Raw genomic sequence first — 20159 nt, 5'->3', positions numbered from 1 at the left:
CGATGTCTTTCAAACTCCACAATTACATACAATCATGTATAAGGTTTCCGTAAAGGTAAGCATTTAATAAATGTTGCTTGCTGTCGATATAACCGCGAAAAAATAAAAATGGCGGACACCACAAATTTTTTTCCGGGGAGAGTTTTACTTTTTAGTGTATTACTCTCGAAATATGGATGTCATAGGGGTAGCATCTCTTAGATATGATAGTAAATGGATGTGATCATATAATGACGTCATCTTTAAATCCCCTAAAACCCCCTAAAAAATTAAAATTTGCATATAAGTAGCCTTTTCGGGTACTTTTCGTCACAATTCCGCCGCTTTTCCAAGCCTTACCACTCATCGCTACGGAATTGATGTGGACGATTGATGACCTCTGGCAGTGCAAACCTAAAAACCCCCGGTAACCCCACATACACCCCCTAAAAAATAAAATTTTGCATATAAGTCTACTTTTTGGGTACTTTTCGTTACTATTCCACCGTTGGTTCTTAACCCCGACGACTCATCACTATGGGATTTATGGAACGACTGGTGACCGCCATGAGTACACACATATAAACCCCCGGTGTACCCCTGAAACCCCCTGAAAAATTGTAAATTGTGCCATTAAGTCTCCTATTTGGGAACGTCTCGCCAACATTACTCCGCACTAACCGTCCCCTATGAGCTCTAGATCCGCAATCTATGGTCAGGGCGGGCCGCCATACATATGGGAAAAATACCTGAAAATCCCCGATCACCTCCTAGAACCCCGCCGAAAAAAAATCTTTTTTTTTTAATCGCCTTTCCGAGTAGTTTTCGTCATAATTCAGCCGGTGTTCACCACCCCTACGACTTATTAACCCCGTGGTTATGTAATTAACTTATTATATAACCCCGTGAAACCTCCCAAAAACATTTTTCTGATAAATCGCCTCTTCGGGTATTATCGTCAGAATTCCGCCACTTTTCCGGACACATACGACTTATCGACACGGAATTTATGAGAACGATTGGTGACCACTGGTTAAACACAAGCATAAAACCCCCGGTATTCCGTTGGATCCCCCCGCAAAAAAAATTAAAATTTGCCATTAAGTCTTCTTTTATGGGTACTTGTCGCCACTATTACGCCGCATTGCGCTACCCTTTACAATCATCGCTGCATAATCACTCTGGACGATTGGTGACCGCATGTGTAACACATTAAAACCCCCGCATCCCCCTGGGCGCCCCCCTTAGTGGAGAAGACCCGTTATGAGGACTAAGCGGAGCAGCCGCGGGGGGGCTTCTCATTCCCAAGACGGCGAAGCCGCCCCACAAAGAGGAACGGCGAAGCAGTTCCGAGGAGTAACTGGCGTAGGCGCGGGGGGGGGGGGGGCTTCAGTAACCCTCGGGCGGCAAAGCCGTTCCGAGGATCAAGCGGCCCAGCCGCTGAGGGCTTCCTTCAACCCTGAGCGGCGAAGCCGCCCCTGAAATGAATAACGGTGAAACAGTTCGGAACCTCCACTGCCCTCTGGTCGGCGAAGCCGACCCCTGACGAGGAACGGCATAGCCGTTCCGAGGACTAAGCGGGGTAGTCCCGGGGGGCACTCTAAACCGAAGCCGTTCCGGGGAATGAGCTTCCCCACCCCCTAGCCGGCGAAGCCGGCCCCTATCACATTCGGGTGAGATTATTAGAATTAAAATTCTTCGAACAACCACAAAAGTAGACAGCGAAGCCGGAGCCGGGGTTTGTAAGGGGTGGAGCCCTTTAACGAGCGCGCGGAGCGCAGCGAGTTTCAAATTATAATATGAAGGGAAGGATAAAAGACCAGCCCTCACCGCGGCATACGATAGAGTAAACTCAAAATTGAAGGTGAACGGTGAGACGGGGACTCAAATCCATATAGTGGAAAAACGAGAGCCATATTTCGCCATTAGCTGAAGCATAGTCACCCATGAGCCGTAAAGTAAGTAAGGCAGTGCTCCAGCTGTTGCTTCTGCTTAAAATAAAGGAAAGACAGGAATTAAACCGCACGCACAAATGGAATAGTGATTACTAATGAAGCTTTACACGTTTCACAGTGCCCCTCCATAACTAACTCCTTCTTGACCTAGGGTGCAAGCATAGTGCAAGGGCATACCCAGGATCATAACTAGGGGGGTGGGGAAGTCATGGTTGTTAAAGTTGTACGTAAGATTTAAGCATGGAAAAGGTGAATGAAATGAACATTTTAAGGAAAATATTACAGCTCTTTATAAGTTTTTGAATTATTTGCTTGAAAAAATATTAGTTTCCTTAAAGACATTTGCAATTTTTGCTTCTAGGGGGGGGGGGGCAGCTGCCCCCTGCTGAGCACGCCCATGCTAGGGTGAGCACCTGGATATATACAATAGGGTAGTTTCATTCATCAAAGAAAATGAAAGGCATTGATGGCGATTCGTTACCCAACGTTGGTGTATTCATAATATGTATACAAATTATTTGGTTTTAGAAATCCCAGTTTAGACAAATGGCAATGGTCAATTTTAACCTCATTTGAAAAAGGCCAGATTGGCACCCATGCAATGACACTCCACGTGACATCACAGGGACCTAGTTTCTATATGAGTAGATAGGAGTTTTACATCATCTGAGATTACCAATGCATGCATGAGGCACAGAGCTCAGGGAAACATCTCTTAATAATCACCTATTAAAACTGCCTATGGTGGGAAAGTTTCCTTCATTTGATGAGGTATTAATAATCCTTATTTAAGCCAAGTGCTACATGCTAGCAGCCTGCATCGCAGCGGCTCACACATCCTCGCCCCAAGGTCACCTCACACGGTGGAAGCGGGAACCAGAATGATGTCACGCGGGCTTTTCCCAGCATTCATACTTAGCCGTCGCGTTTTCGCACGCTTGAAAATTTTCACTTTTCATTTAATCGCAAAGATATTGTCATTTATAAATATAAAAGTGTGAAATGCATGCTCCAGGAGTAATAATCTTTCAATTTAGGCAATAAAAAAATAATAGGAAACCACCCTATTCTTTATCAATTGTAGTTTTTTAATTATCCCATCACCCTTTTTTATTATTTTCCTCATCCCACGCTGCAACAGTCATTTTTTTGGGCGTCTTGATGTTTTTGCTTCATATAACTATCAAAATTTTAGCAGCTATCATGACACCTGAATGAACAAGTAAGAGGCATGGCACGGGTGTTTTGCAGGGTCTGAGGGAATAACTTTCGTTATTAATATATCGTTACTAAAATCAGGGCCATAGCCGTACCGTAGTGGGGGTAAGACAACCCACACAATCTCTAGAAACATTGAAAATGTTGTTAACTTTCATGTGGCTTACCAATGAAAGTCTACCTTTGACCAACTTAACAAACAATGTTTGAAAATAATTTAAGGAAACCACAAAGCCACTTGGCTACGCATATCAGCAGACATCGCAAATATTTACTGAGATTTTATGACTGTCTTATACTTTTTCTGGTCCTTTACATCCCACTGATAGAACTCATTAATTATCATGCACATTACCAGAAAACAGTGTGCATAGCCTTTTCGTAGTAGGTTCATCTCATTAATTGTTATTTCACTAATATTACATTTTTGTACTCAAATACAGGGCCATCCTAAGAGATTTTATGCCTCCTTTGCATCATTGACTGTCTGCATACACCAACTTTATAACCAGAGAAATTTTGAGAATTTAAAATCCCTTCTCCAAGTGTAAAAGTTTTAGCATGGCTCCACATTCATGCTCACTTGTTCTATATCTCCATGAATAACCAGAAAGAGAAGCCAGGGGTGCCGACTTAAGAATATTGGGGGGGCTTCTTGCCTCAGAAACTTTTATAAATAGTGAGTTTTAAAGTATTTTAACGCATTTTAGAAGTGTCATATGATCAACATTAGAACCCTGAAAACTCAGCTTTCGAGAACTCGACACTCCAGGGAAAATCGAAAAGCCTGACACACCTTTTCCTCCCATCTCAAAGCGGATTATTGAGGGGGCTTGGGTCCCCTCAGGCCCTATGGAGTCGGTACCACTGAGAGAAGCAATATTCAAGCGTTAACCTTGGGATAATAAATCTCAATATGCAGATGATTTTCCTCATGTTTACAATCCCCCAATATTTTTGTGATGCTAAAGCCAACAGTCGGGAAAAATGCATTTCTATGAGGAATAATGATGAACTCATGAAACTAGCATAAAAGGATGTCCCTAACATCTTGCTTCCAAAAATAAAAGAATAGTAAGGTTATCGCCAATGTTACCCTGCATCGCTGAATCAGTGCCAATTGCTGGTTCCTGACCATTTGAAGTGTTCTACTTTGCAATTCCGTGAAGAATTTTTCCACAAATAAACACTTCATTGTACCACCGAGACAAATGACACACACTTCCCATAGTGGTTGGCTTGTTGAATTCTTTGGTGGTCATTGTTGAAAGCAGACAACCAATGATATTCCCGGGACACAAAAATCTTACCACCCAAGAGCCGAAAATTTTCTAAGTCACTAATTGACACAGAATTGGGAATTCTGCGGAACCACACCTCCTCATTTGAGAACTAAAATCACTCTTTTTTGGGAGGGATGGCCTTTTCTTCAACACAACGACAATGCAGCTCATCACTTAAGGGAATTTGACGATCGAAGTGATTTTTATGATGGGGTCACGCTAGTCTTTGCCTTCGAGCGAGTGTGAATTTCACACCAAGTAAGTATAGTTGCTCAAGGCAGGGGTGCAGCTAGGAATTAAGGCTAGGAGAGGCTTTAGGCACAACTAATACTGGGGTGTCTGGGGGTATGGAATATCCACCAGGATAAGCGGGAGGTGCTCAAAAATATCTCTGAGCTCTGGGTGGGGTTTTGTCCCCCAAACCTCCCTCGCTGCGCCATGCTCATCGGGGTACAAATACACATGTGGACACTGTGGAAGTAATAAGGAAATTTGCAATACGTGCTTACAAAAGTAAAGAAATGCTTACCTTGAGATTGCATATGTAGTGCTTCCCTGAAAGGCTGTCTTTCATTATTCATTTTTCTCTTATTTTGAGTTTTTCTGCCAAAATAAATATGACAAACAATGTACTTTTATTGTTACTTGTGTTTTTAAATACATGAGGTATTATTTTTTACCAATATACGTGAGACACATTTTTATTGTGCGATAAAATTTTTTTTCAGCATATGTACTTGATATTTTTGCAGTGTTTAATGTTTTTTCCTAATACTACACCTAACCATAACATATTATCAGAGCAATTGTACACTTGTTAAAAAAATACAAAGGGAAAATGCACAAAAGAGTGCAAAAAAAGGGCGAATGGTCAATTGACTACTAGCAGTCAAAGTAGGAATCCAGCTTACCCCAGTTATCCTAGTGTTCATGTAAGTGTAAATATATGTATTCTGTACTCTCAGAACTCAAAGCATTACCTAATTGTACACAAAACATTATCGGAAATAGTGTTTATACATTATTGCAGATGAGCAAGTTGGTTTCAAAAATGGATCTTCAAGGAACTCAGTAGCTCACAGTTTGGAGACATTAGAGATTTAATTACTGCTAAAAGTCTACATGCTAAAGCTTTGCCCATAATTTTGTAATTCAAATTGGTAAGTGGTATCAGTCTCCAGTGTTTAAGTACTAGGGGATCTCCTGACTATTTTAATGAAAAATGACAGATTTAGCTGTTCTTCTTTGCAGGTGCCATTTGACTATGGATTCCTGCGTCATAGCAAAGAATGGGAAGAGTAAATAATGGAGCTCACTCAATCCAGAAGGTCAGACAAACTTTACCTGTGAGACCACAAAAACCAGGTGCCTTTGCAAAAATCACTTCCAGGTTCTAGGACTCCAATGCCAAAATAAGTACCTATCATGAATATGAACCAGTGCAGCTCTATTTTCACTTTATGGCTAAATCTCATGGCATAATTTTTCCCAATTAAGGAAATCGGGCACAACACCATTGACTGTTTGTAATATGCAGTTAGTTTTGAATGTGTTGTCAGTCTTAGAGAATCCCTCCAAATATTTATTTTGATATGATGGCTAGCTTTTTCCCTTTTTAATTATCAACAACATTTATACATCTCCTTCAGTCTCACTTGTTGCCTAATTTTAAATATTTGTGCTGCTTTATTCACATAAGCTTTTACCCCATGGGTGAGAATTCTCAGATGACAACTGTTAGAACCGAGACCCAATATTGAAGCCAGATAATATTCCACTCACTCTCCTTGATGATGTACATCAGACATGTCAATCAAGTACAGTCACTTTCAATATTCATTCCCCAAGGCCATTGCAGGCAACTACGTCTACTGCTGAGCTTGAACTTCGAATATTTACTTCAGGTAGTAACTATGCCCTCTGTGCCTTGAAAGGGTAAGTTTGACTCACTATAATAATAATATTTATTAACTTCATTGAGATAATACATCCATGAGTTTCCTCAAGATAATACAGCATAAAATGCTAACATATAATAAAATATGATACAGACGAGCTATACAAACACACAGCTATCAGTGGGATTGAGGTCATACGTTAATACACAACACCAGTTAAAAACTCATTTAGATTGTAGTAGCTCTTTTCAATTAACATATTTTTCAATTTGGCTTTGAATTGGATTGATGAGGAAATGGAACGGATGGTGATAGGAATCTTATTGTACACAGTGGCAATGAAGTGGTATGGACCTTTTAAACAGACTCTGTAGGAGTATTGGAGGGTGTGTATGTTGTTTTTGGAGCGTGTGTTGTGATTGTGTAGGTTGGCGTCTATTGCTATCCATAAAAGCCTTACCATGACATTCTTCACTGTCCTAAAAATTCTTCACTGTATTCTCCCCTTAATCCAAGGTAAGACTAAAAGGCTAAGTATTGATTACCATTTTAGGTACCTATTCTCAGCCAGACAATTAGTCTGGTATTTTATAACACTGAGACTTATTGGTGTCGCAACTCACATTTAAGGAAGAAATTTTAATCTGTATTTTTGTCTGAAAGTACTGCTAAGATAGGATTCCAAAAGTTTCCTGAATAATAATAATCATCTAAATAATATCTTTAAATCATGATTTCCAAGCATGAATGTTTCTTATTACTTTTTTGGAATTATTATACTATTATATGCACCCTTAAACGATGCTCTCATAGCCTATCATATTTGCTTGGGAAAATAATTATCTCAAGCAATGTTTCTTTGTTCCATTTGTCTTTACACATGAGAAATTAAAGCCAATTTTCTTGGCTAATTTATTATTATTATGAAGGCTAGACATTTATTCCAGTTGCAACTGACATTGATCCTCAATCAAAAATTTAAAAAGTGCAATATATATTTGAGCTATCAGTATCTAATTAACCCACTTCATTCATCTTCAGTCAAAGTTTGGACATCTAAATAATCATTATAAATATTTGTTGGGTAATTAAAGGAAATATACTGGAGGCATTATTTGCATGACTTGAATGCCTATTCTATATCGTTTTAATGTACATTTAGCTTAACTCTTTCTTTAATTGTTTCATTGAGATCTACAACTACGTCTTTACCCTTTTTTGTTCATTTCATTTTCTATGGAATCAGATGTAATTGATATATGATATAATGCATGTCAATGCCCTCCCAACGATTATACAATAGTCATTTTAGCAACAACAATATGTAGTATGTACTTACAAAATGTTCGCATGTCCTTCATTGTCCTTTCTCGTCCGCTCTTGTTCTTTCCCATTCAAACTTCACTTTACAGAATGGAAACTTGAAGACAAGGAAGGAGGACAAGAAAAGAATGAAGTCATTCAAGATGCTAGTATAGAAATGGTGATATGGACAGAGAAGAAAAGGAATGAAGTGCTATGCAAGGTTGGTGGGGAGAAGAGTTAGGAGGTGAGTGATAAAGGGGGAGGAAGAGAGTAAGGTTAATGGATAGAATGAAAGGGTATGCAAGCACTCCTTAGAGAAAAGAGTTTGTTTACTTTCACAGACAATTGGGAGTGGGTTGCCACAGCCACAATTGGTTTTATGCCTTTAGTAAATTAACATTAAAAAGAAGAACTTTGTAAAGTAAAAAAAACCTTTAGTAAAATTCTTCGGCATGATGCAGTATGCCGTATATGCAGATGCAGTATACATAGTATTTAACATTGTTTGTTCTGCGTAATAATAAATTATTTATGAATTAATTAAATTGACTAATAAATACTACAAAGTACACACTTTAATAGTTAGCCTTTTATAGTTATCATGTGATATTGCAACAGAAACACAGCAAATTTAAAATAACAAATTAGGTTTCCACTATACATATTGAGCAAATGCAATAAAGCAAACAATCTTATATGAGCAAGTGGGGTGAAAGGTTTGATAAATGGTTCCTTTCACTTACTTGGGGATGAGCTTGCACAGTGCTTGAATGCTCCCTGAGAGAAAATCATGAAGATCCTGAGTGATTTGATATGTTCTATAGGGGGAAAAAGTATCGCAATAAAATGTGTGCCACCAATATTGCTCAGCAGAAAAACAGGTTTCCTTTGCAGTATATTGTTACTCTACGGCTGATGAGGAAATTACAAACAAGGCAAACAAAATACTTAACTGGCCATCTCCATTTATCCATCATCCAAGCACATGTTACAGATTAGTGAGTGCCCCTTTACCCTAGCATGTCTCATGATGGCCCCAACTCTGTGGAATGGAGGCACATTTGATAGCATCGCACATTGGAAACATTTCCTTAAATGCTCCTTGACATGTATAAATGAAACAACAATGGATTTTCTTCTTAAATCACTCTGCAGATTGCTACAGAAAGCTTTCTTAAGAGAGAAACAAGACAGTCAACTGTTGAGCAGATTGAATGTGTTAAAAGCATTTAAATGAAATATGAGCTTGAAGAAAAACAGCTCTGGATCCAGGATAGGGACAAAGGGGGTCTGGAGCAGTATCCATGATGAAGGACACAAAAGGTTATTTCCACACTTTTTCGTTCAACACTCAACAACCGTCCATGGTTTCAACAAACTGCGTCATTTTCATTTGTGATCATCATCATGGATATAGCGAAGTTCCACAAAATCAAGCCTGAAACGATTTTATATCTCCAAGTAGTAGTGAAGGTCTGAACAAAATTATCATTTTATCTAGAGTGAATTGGATAGCCCCTTTCTGGATTTGCCACCGAAGACAAATAACTTTTACTAAAAGGACTGGCAAGCTGATTGCCAGAATACTTTCCTTTAAGCAATGAGAAAGATATTATTGCCTCTGAGATGCCCTTGTTGACTCCAGGCACGATGTGAAAAGTAGAAGGCTTGATTGTGACAGTATTAACATGTGAATATGAATGAGGCATTTGAATATGCAGAATGAAATAACACGGAAAATGAATTTAAATAGAGGTTGCATGTACTTTCAGCTGAAACGATACATAGAGGGTGATGAGATGATATACAATCAGAGAAGAGGAGGGAGATTACCACGTACCATCATTCTGGGGACCAGTACGAAGTGTACCCAGGGTAGGTGATATTCCATCACAACCTAGGTTGCTGAAAAACACTGAAATTGAATTTCCTTCATCTGGTTCTTAAGAGTGATAAATGTACCATTAGAAAGGAAACCAATTGTTCAGCAGAGCTGTAGTGGTGGTATAAAATTTGCACGGATTCTTCCCCCCCCCCCCCCCCCCCCCCCCATAGTACATCAAAGACATCAGCATAAGGATTCTATTGTTTGAAAATATTGCATATGTTGTATGTCAACAAATATTTACATGTGGTAGACTGAAAAGATGAGAAATTATTGAAATATGTACGTATAACTTGTTACAGCAGCGTTCAATGCAGAATGCTCTACCTGCCATTTTTTCAAGTAGTGGTCCATAACCATACCAAGAATTGAAAAACTGCATTAAATGTTTAATTTTCACATTGAAATGCATAGTTAGATATGATAGATAGTAAGGAAAAATTGAGTAGGTACAGCTAATGATGGAATTGTAACCATGAAAATAGGGCCTGATCCTTACATTGGATTAGGTTCTTCTAATGCTAAATGACAACAAAAAATGATAAACACTTTGTAATCCATTGCTAAAATTTATTCCTCCTTCTTGAAACTTTAACATTTCAAATTGTTTTTTATGTACTGAAGTACCTGGTGAACAGCATCTCTTCCACTAAGTCCTTCCAACCACGCCATTTCTATAACTATATCCGATTCCACACACTTCACCACTAAAGATGCCTTTAACAATGGAAGTCCCTTATTTGGAGTTCCTGATGCACCTCCTGATGTTGAACTTGAAATAACATCTTCAGCCTTGGGAACACCTTCCTCAGAAATATCACTATCCAGACGAGATCTTTTAACAGGAGGAGGGGATGACTCAAGACTGGAATTCAAGTCTCCCACTGGCCCGCCATCGCTCCCTGTGCTCACGTCCCCCCCCTCTTTGCCTGCATTCTCCCCACTCGGCTCCTTAGCTCTCCCTTGAGCCAAACGCCTTTTGTGGCGCTGCTTGGCCCAAGTATTTCTCCATGCAGTCACTACGAAACCATGAATGACTTTGCTCTTTTTGACTTCCTTACGCTCCAGCTAAAATGAGAAAAAAGGATATGTAATTGGCATGAAATTAAATATTAAGAAAAGTTTTAAATTTAAGTTTTAGTTAGTATACTGGCACCTTTCAATTATTTTTTTAGCAGGTAGCCAATTAGCAAAGTTAAATCACACTTTAGGCTATGAAAATAACAATTATTGCACATTTAGTGACATCACATAACGTTTTATACAGCTAGTTGCCTAATAAAAATCAAAGAGCTTTCTTTTCTTCATGTCTACACATTAAGTGCTAACTCTACAAAATTACAAAGATGCTTCACAGCCATTATTGTAAAAACCTGTCCTGAAAACTTGAATTATTCTGAGAAGACCACAGTTGACTAATTCATTAACTTACCTCCAAGCGACAACAGATTTCCTTCAAAGATGCAACCACTGCCTCAATAGTGTATGTTTCTGCATCTTTGCTAGGTACAACATAACTAAATGGGGGTTTCAGCTTGGACTTCTTGTTGGCAACCAAGCCATCCACCATTGTTTTGACATCATTCTTGAACGTCCACGCCAGTCCCCACCTTGTCGTCCGACCTTGGCAGAACTCATAGCTTCCATAATTATTGGCACCAGCGGCAGCTATTTCAGCCTTCAGCACATTGACATTCGACTTGTGGCCTACCATTGTTGTATACAAACTAAAGTTGTACATTTTAAAATTTTAGTATAATACTGTGAATCATTCTAAAACAGCAGAATCATTGGCAATTATAAAGTGAAAGAAGAACCTCAAATCCCATGCCATTTGAAAATAATTGGGAAAAATGCAGTTCTAAAAGTAATGAATATTAGTTTTCATGCAATGGTACAGAACTTTATTATGGTTTGAGCATGAAATGGTGAGGCACTTTAATATTACTAATACTATTTTTGATAAAATCATGATTTTTATCCTCCAGATAAGTGACTACTACAGCATTTTTCAGTATCTCTCTTCAGAGCAATTTTTTAGTTAAACAAAAAACTAAGAACATGGTTAGGTATATAATAGAAATAATAAATACACAGAAAGTTTTGGTATTATAACTATGCTATAATCATTATTAATAATCCTGTATAAGTAAAATGAGGCTAAAATCAATAGGAGAGAGCTTAACACATTCAATGCGGGCCTGATTTTCATGAACGTCGTCAGAATCGGCCAATAAAAAGAGAAAGAAATATAGAGAGAGGTTTTCACACCATAACTTCCATTCAAATACCGTATATCTCCGAATATAGTCCCCCCCCGAATATAGTCCCCCCCCCCAAATTTTGAGACCTCAGTTTTGGGAAAAATTTTAAAATGTAAAGGAAGGCAATTTTTCTGTGGTTAGCAAGTTAAGATTCTAGATTCGATAAAAACTTTTATTTTCTGTGAAGATTAAGAACAAATCTGTTCACATATTTTCCATCACAACAAAATAACTATACCTAAAACATGTTGTGATCCATTGCATGTATCAGTAATTTATAGTTCCTTAACCAGATGTAATGAAGAAATGAGAAATTTTTTTAAGTATCCAAGGCTATTGTATTTTTTAAACCTTCACAAATTATTAATATTTTTGATTTCCAAATGACTACAGACAATGTCAATACATAAGCTTTAACTTAAAGCCCATAAACAGTATTGCATTTGGCCCTGAAACTTCCTTAGATCCAGTGTAACACACCCATCAAGTCATCACAAATCCAAGTGACTTGAAGAATTTAGGAAATCTAAATAAAATTGTGTTAAATAAATTATAAATATTATAAAAATATTGCTATCAAATGCCTGCTAAGCAAAACAATTAAACTACAGGACTTACAATTATCAAAGTAATAAAATTAAGAAATAAACTTTTTCCAACAAACATTAAAACTGAAAAAAAATTATATCAATTTTCAATGCCTCGTCGCTAATCATTGCATAAGTTACACAAAGAGCTTCTGCTCTGCATTTGCGCACAAATTCGACGATATTTTCGTCTAATTCTTTGAATCTGCCGCATCGAGACCCCCGAAATGACTTCCGCGATGTATTAGCGCTTTGCTAGCGCTGTAAATAATATGATTTACGGCGTATTCTGCAACGGCTATTTTTAAATTGGCATCGAAACTCCGTCTTTGAAGGCCTCTAATCTGCGGCAGGATTGATCCTCATCTTTCTACTTGATCCATCACCTCACTGTTGAACGTAAAATTATTTTTAATAAAGAAAATATCGCGGAAATAATTGCGAAACGTTATGCGACGTAATTTATCGATCCTATTTACCCTGACGAATTGAAGATATTCCTCAATAAATTAATTACACTTTCGATGCTGAGTCGCTGTATTTCGATCAAATGCAGTAATGCCGGCGCTTCTGGATTAAAGTCGTCGATTATTGCGCCTTTTCAGAAACAAATGCATCACCTATTGCGCATTCTTGTTCTGTGAAGGCGGTAAAGGCAGTGGTTGTAAACACGAACCGCACGGACGTATAGTAGCTAGTCTAGTGATGGGCAAAGTCGATCATTTTAGTGATTCAATCATTTTGACTCGAGTCACATAAGTGATTCAATCAATTGATTCAATCATTATGATCGAAAAGACTCAAAGGAATCAAAGATCGAAAAGACTCAAAGGAGTCATGATTGAAAAGACTCAAAAGGAATCATGATCGAAAAGACTCAAAAGGAATCATGATCGAAAAGACTCAAAAGGAATCATGATCGAAAAGACTCAATCAATGGATGTAATAAATCACTTTGAATAATCGAATAAATACTGCCTCATCTGCGAAGAGCATGGGTAACGCTGATTGCTATCCATATTATCATTTCATATACTATTTTGATTATGAATTCCTAGATGAGTATATTAGATTGATAAAATGAAGGAAGTAGTGTCATGAAAATATTTAGGAAGGCAAAACTGCCACAGTTTCTCAACACTAATAAAATATAATTTCTAACTACGTATCTCAAAATATACCACAAAATACACCACACACTATGCATGAATCTGGGGGCCGATTGTGTAACTTTACGTTCGAACGATCGTTAGAGATCCGTTCACTCTCGATTGAGTTCCCGGTATTCGAACGTAAGCCGTATGTGCGATTGTGTATGGACGATCGTCAACAAGCAATCGAAAGTTACGACGTTGTCATATTTAATTGGAATTGGGAATACGTTACGCGATTGTTTTCTTTCTGCTCATGCGCAGTAAGGCTGAAAGTGCTTGTGGTTGTTTTGAATAGCGAAACTAACTTAACAATATTGGTTTCAGAGACAATTGGCCAATTAAGTTTATATTAATGAAAGAATTTAACTTTGCGTATAAATCAATCTCTTTCAATTCAGTATTTCCTTTCCTCCTTTTCGTTGGAGCGTAGCTGATATTTGGGATAAGTAGTTTTTACTTAGATATCGCTGACTATTTAGAAATGCCGCGGTAAGTCTCCGTTTCGTTACTTTTGCAATTCGCTAAATAATAACTTGTATCATTTGTAATTGACTAAAGTCATTTAGATCAAATATATGAACGGATATTAGATAGTGATAGGCTCTCGTCTTCGCCTTTGTGTGTCTGCAAGGAGCAATGCCGCAGAATATTGAATATTTGCAAGAAATAAAAACTGACGAGTAAGAATTAGTACGACGTCTTAATAATAGTCGTAAGGTAAACAGTTAAAAAAGCACGTAACTCATGAAATAAATAAGTACGTTAATATTCTCAATCAAAAACATTCTCATCATCACAAACCTTTCACCTATTACTTGAAAGAAAAAGCAAATATGCAGAGTCATCTTTGATATCTCCTCTCGTCTCAAACACCCGAATATCACTTCAAAAAATTTACCCTTTCTGAGGAAACCATATCGCATCAGAGACATTAATTGAAGTACATAAACCATATAAATTCAACTTAATTTAAGACGTCATTGAGAAGTTAAAATAAACTATTTGAGTACATAAATTAAATCATTTACTTGTCAATAACTGCCCGATGATCCGAATTAAATTAAACATTGTAGAGAATATAATTTTGGCAATGTATTATAGCACAACTATCATTTACCTAATATACTATAGTGGAACCACGTTTAAATCAAGCATACAAAAACGATAATTTCATTTGAATTGCACACACATTACATAGCGAAGCAATTGTAAACGTCCTCATCTTTGTATCGTATAGTAAACTAACACGTACAAATTGTATTTATCGATGTAATTTCACTACTTATTCACGTTATTAAAAACATAACAGAATGATGTATAAATTAAATAGAATGTTTAATTCACTTAATTCCACATGAGTTAATTTCATTTCAAATGCACACACATTACACAGCGAAGCAAATGTAAACTTGCTCATCTTTAAACCATAGTGAACTAATACGCACAAATTGCAATTATTTATGTCAATTCACTACAAATTCACGTAATCAACAACATAACACTGCGATTTATGAATATAATTGATTGCATAATTCACTTAATCCCAAAAAAAAAGGACATACAACGTGGCCATGAAAGGTAATAAACATTTAAATTCCATCCCAAACCTCACCTGTGAACGATTCGATAGCCTTATCGTCAAGTGATGTGTTGACGAAGAGATGCTTTCGATCGAGAGCCGGAATACTTTCGAACGTAAAGTTACACAATCGCTCCTTCAATTGTTTTCGAGTTGTTGATCAAAATTCCACGGGAACCGGATCGTTACGTTCGAACGTAAAGTTACACAATCGGCCCCCTGATCTGCAGGATAATTTTATGAACGGCACAATAAAATGTAACCAGCTTAAATTATACTTCTTAACGTTCTCCTACAGGAGTCATCTTAATATTTTTCTTTTACGTGTATTGGTGTTATTAATACTGATAACCGCTGGAAAACATTTAAGAAAAAGATTATACAAGTATTCAGTTCTTCATAACATAGTATTTAATTTTCTCACAACTATTTCTGCCGAAATAGATCAAGCATCGATCGTTCGACATTTTGAAACAAACCGGAAACCGGGATGATTGATATGAAACCGGAAGTTGGAGTGATTGATGATTGATGATCGACTTGTTTAACGAAATGAATCATGAGTCATTTGATTCACCTAGTGATTCAATCTTTTTGATCGAATCGTTCATGATCGACCCATCACTAGTAGCTACGGACGCAATGAAATGCTAAATCGTCACGAAAGGTTCACTTTATCTGTTTATTTTTCGCAATTATTTAAATCGTGTAGTTATTAAATGAGCGACGGGTACATATACTATTGATTCAATTCTAGTGTTCGATTAATGTAATGATAGTGTGTGTTTAGTTTTCATTTTAATTATTTACTGTTTTGCGTCATTAAGTGATCAGTGTCGATTGAATTATTCTAACAATACTTTTCCAAGAAAAATTAGCGGCTACCCGATGGATTCCGTGAAAACGCATATTCGATATGCTATTTGAATCGGAATAATCGTATCTGTACAACATTTGTGGTAAAAATTGTCTTAATTTCCGGTAAAACGTGGCAGTATTTACTAATATCTCCGATTATAATCCTCATAAATATACTCAAATAGAAAGACTACGAGAACATTAGCCATTATGCCGTTATTTATTACTTTATGGTCACCTTTAGTATGCTAAATTGGATTACACTCGATTATAGTCCCCCCCCCTTACTTTTCCGCGGCCATTTTTGGAAAAAAAGGGGGGACTATATTCGGAGATATACGGTACTGCTATTTACAAACGGCGCACACCGGTCGAAAGAGGGAAGCTTGCTGAAGGCCATGCACATGATTGGAAAACTCGGAAGTGATTATTAGTCATGTACGGAGGCGGAGAAAGCACTCACGGCCCGACCGGTAGAGCACATCAATTGATGTGCTCCGCGCTGAATGTGTTAATACCGGTGAAAGTATCAGTCGGTAATCCTTTCCTAGCTCCAAACCCATAAGGCAATGGGATTAATAATCCATAGCTTGTAATCAAGCTATGTAATGCAATAGTGAAATATTATCTTCAACACTGATAAAGAGGAGAATGGAGGAAAATTGAAAAAATTTGATTGACTATGACTTTCGTAAAATAAATAATTATAATGCTGAGTGATTATAGAGTTAGATAATATGTACTGCATAGGGAATATTGAACTATGAGCTAGTAATCAGCTCAAGTGAATAAGTGTGAACACAGAAAATAATAGTAATGGAATAATTTTCCTAGATATACATTTACAGGAAAATTTAAAGAACTGTGAATGTGCACTATTGCTGAATATTATAATAAAAAATATGAAATAGCATTCCTCTTTCAAACAAAGATATTTATCCATCCTTGATTTAGAGGTGGGATTTGGAGTGGAAAGAGGTTTTGGTTCATGAAATATAGAAATGAAATGAGCATAATGGCTTAGCTTCAACTGCAGGCAACAAACTCTAAGTGGATAATGACTCATAGCTAACAACAACTTGGCAGCAAGCTGATAGTTTCTCTTTACCCCCAGCAGAGCTACCTCTACCATATGGAAAATTTGATAAACTAATACATTTATGATTGTCTCTGCCTTTAAATTCAGAGGCATGTATCCACTGTGATTAAAAATTTGCAATCCATCATCCTTTAGTAATCCAAGCCAGTGGCTTAGCCACGGGGGGTTTCCTGGGTTACAACCCCCCCTTCAGCCTTTAAAAGCACCACCTTTACTTTATTCTAATAAATACTTGTACAAAATTACTGTTGCTGAGTCCTAAAATTCACATTTTCATGATTAAAAATCCCAAAATTTTCCAGGGGACACCTCTGCCCTTGGATGTTTTCCATACAGCCTGGAAGGACCCTGAAATCTCCGTTAAACGCCCCATTTCAAAATCCTGGCTATGCCACTTATCCTGGTTTTTTTTAAAGGAAGCCAAATTAACGTAGTAAATAGTAAACCAAAGAGCAAAATAAATTAATATTCTGGAACTAGAAGTGTCTATGTACATACAAATAAAGTTACGGTTCTATGTATGGAAAAGGGTTGAGAAGATATATGATTTGAAGAAGTGTAAATAAATGGAAAGCAAAGTGCCCAATACTGAGCACATTACTTAGCACTGAGAAAACGTGGATACTGAGGAAGGGGAGCAATAATAGCCAAGGGAATTTATGGTACCATTATGGAAGATAATACAGACTTAGAAATGCTGGGAGATGAAATATGAAAGAATACTCAGTGGGTGTGGAAAGACAAATGCAAGAGGAGATGAAGAGAGTTTGGATGCAACTGGTACTAAAGGAAGAGGCAAACCTGAAAACAACGAGAAAAGAGGATGCAGGCGATTGGGGAGGAAAAGAACAGGTTATATCAATATTATGATGAATAGTAGGTATTGAATTGCAATGTGAGTATAGGTATATGCAAGGGTGACTAGTAAAATTAGTGTATTGAGTTACATGAAAACTTCCCTTTACCAGGGAGTTCCCTGTAATATCCACAATAAAAATAATACCAACCTCACTCTGGTTCCAATGTCTTTGCTGTCTGAAAGCATTTTCCGAATGAACTTCAGCTCTCCTCCATCAACAACTAATTCTCCCATAGACCCTGTAGGTGAATTACTCGGTGGTGTTCTATTGCTCGATCGATTATCTGATGCAATGACATCCTTTTCACTCTCAAAAAATGGTGGGTTGCACATAGTGAATGTATAGTGTTTATCTCCTTCAAGTGCACCATCAAGTATGACGTTTGCATCCACTCTTTTCACTAAATATGTAAAACAAACGTGGTTAAACAACTTAAAATACCATAGCAACTTCATTATATATATACCTTATTTCAGAATTAAAAGAGAAGTACCTTCAATCAAAGTTTCAAGGCCATTCGCTTCCACATTTCTTATGGCGCAAGCCACACTTTCCTCGTCTATTTCAGTAGCCAACATACGCCAACCTTTGGTTTTCCCAGCCAAAAGAGGATATATGCATGATGCACCGGTTCCTGAAATATTCCAATGAAATCATTACATCACACTGGCATCAGCTACAACAGACGTCACAGTTTGTAGCGACCAAAGCCAAAATTATGCAGCCCCCATGTCACCGACTTGATCATAGGGTTCTACGTCAGCAAAGAGAATTAGGAAACCACTCACCAATATCAACACCATAAATTTCTTCGGTCAACTTCGATGCAGCTAATAAATCTTCAATCCAGAGTAAGTAGTTAAGCCTCAGGGGAAGCGTTGGCACAAGTCTATTCAGAGGTATTTCCACTGTTAAATTGAAGTCCTTCAATAACAATGTAGTTGTTAAAGCACGAAGAGCAGCAGGGTCCTTAAAGTCAATTGTGACCTTGCCTGAGAGCTCCTTAAAGGTAAGAAAGAATGAATAGTGTGATCTTAAACAATAATACCAAAAATACACACATGTGGGCCATTCCTTTACCTGTTTCGAATGCTTGCGGAATTCTGGGTATTGGATGGCCAATTCTTTGAAATTTGGAGGATTCCTATAAATATTCCTCGGGTGCATAAATTTGTTCATGGACATGGTGAGCCCAAATAATCAAAACCCCATTCCAGCTATTTACAAACAAATAGTGTTTCGTTATTCACATTGTTTTTAGAATCACCGGCAACAACGCCAAACACGAGATCAACGAGGTTTAGCGAGACGATGATGTCTAGCGGTGGCGGTTTTTTTCAAAATATAATTAGCCTATAAAATATAAATTAAAAGTTCCTAATATGTTTAAAATCTGGTTATTATCAGTAACTTAGTGATTAAAGCCAATCAACTGGCCCGAATTCGCTAGTCCTTCCTTTGATAGAAAAGCCCCATAAATCGATGCGTACCTTTGGATCGATTTCCATTTCTTAGTTATTCCAACTTATTTCATAAATATCACGCCAGCAACGGCTGCGGAGGGGTTAAATCACGGACGAACTTAGATATCAAGGGTTTGAGTCTACATCCATCATCATCTAGATATTTGATTTATGGATATTTTTCGGTTCAGTAAATGTTGAAGAGTTTAAATTGTCCCAACTTCCTCAATAAAAAATGTGACAAAATGAATAAAATATCCATCCAACATATTCTAATCATTATACTGGACAGGAAAAGACTCTGAGAATAAAAAAATGCAAAAATAAATGTTTAAGGAAATAGTTATAATAATGTAAGTTGGCACCCGGTTTCCCTGGTTTAAAAAAATATGCACTCTTATTACGCATGGAATAAAGAAACCAAAATTTGTCGCTAAAAATGATCGAGAAAAGTAGGCCTTAACTGTATAATTTGCATTTATTTTATTTTTTGCCTAAATTTAAAGCATGCCATAGTACAAAGTCTTGTGTGACATATGCGAGACTTTGAGTCTGAGAGTCTCATGAGACATCTCAGAGACCATTTTTTTGACATAGTGGCATCTCAGAGAAGTCTATGTAGCTCTCAAGAATGTCTCTGAGACATAACATGTGATATTCGAGACATCTCAGAGACGTATCGGAGACATATCTCTGCTATGTACTAGTAGGCAGTTGTACCCTCATCGCCCCCATAGTTACGCCATTGGACCTAGGCATAGGCGAAAACAAG

The 20159-nt window shown here is 37.4% G+C and overlaps 1 protein-coding gene across 1 annotated transcript; it reads right to left on the bottom strand.

Annotated features, from left to right (window-relative positions):
- Positions 1–9679: 9679 nt before the first annotated feature.
- LOC124158607 (U6 small nuclear RNA (adenine-(43)-N(6))-methyltransferase) lies at positions 9680–19176 on the bottom strand. Its single transcript, XM_046533776.1, has 6 exons — positions 19005–19176; positions 18713–18926; positions 18418–18558; positions 18072–18324; positions 10956–11250; positions 9680–10591 (listed from the first exon to the last, which is right to left on the bottom strand). Exons 1-6 carry the CDS (start codon positions 19107–19109, stop codon positions 10115–10117), a joined length of 1485 nt encoding a protein of 494 aa, XP_046389732.1. The 5' UTR covers positions 19110–19176; the 3' UTR covers positions 9680–10114.
- Positions 19177–20159: the final 983 nt, after the last annotated feature.

The sequence above is a fragment of the Ischnura elegans genome, chromosome 5, assembly GCF_921293095.1.
Source record: "Ischnura elegans chromosome 5, ioIscEleg1.1, whole genome shotgun sequence".
Lineage (NCBI taxonomy): Eukaryota > Metazoa > Arthropoda > Insecta > Odonata > Coenagrionidae > Ischnura > Ischnura elegans.
The sequence above is the reverse complement of the archived record's forward strand: the minus strand, read 5'-3'. Positions and strand labels throughout refer to the sequence as shown.

Coding starts and splice junctions, on each gene's coding strand:
- LOC124158607 (XM_046533776.1), bottom strand. CDS start 19,109: ATGTCCATGAACAAATTTATGCACCCGAGGAATATTTATAGGAATCCT. Junction 18,927..19,004: donor TCCGCAAGCATTCGAAACAG/GTAAAGGAATGG, acceptor CTTACCTTTAAG/GAGCTCTCAGGCAAGGTCAC. Junction 18,559..18,712: donor AATTTATGGTGTTGATATTG/GTGAGTGGTTTC, acceptor GGAATATTTCAG/GAACCGGTGCATCATGCATA.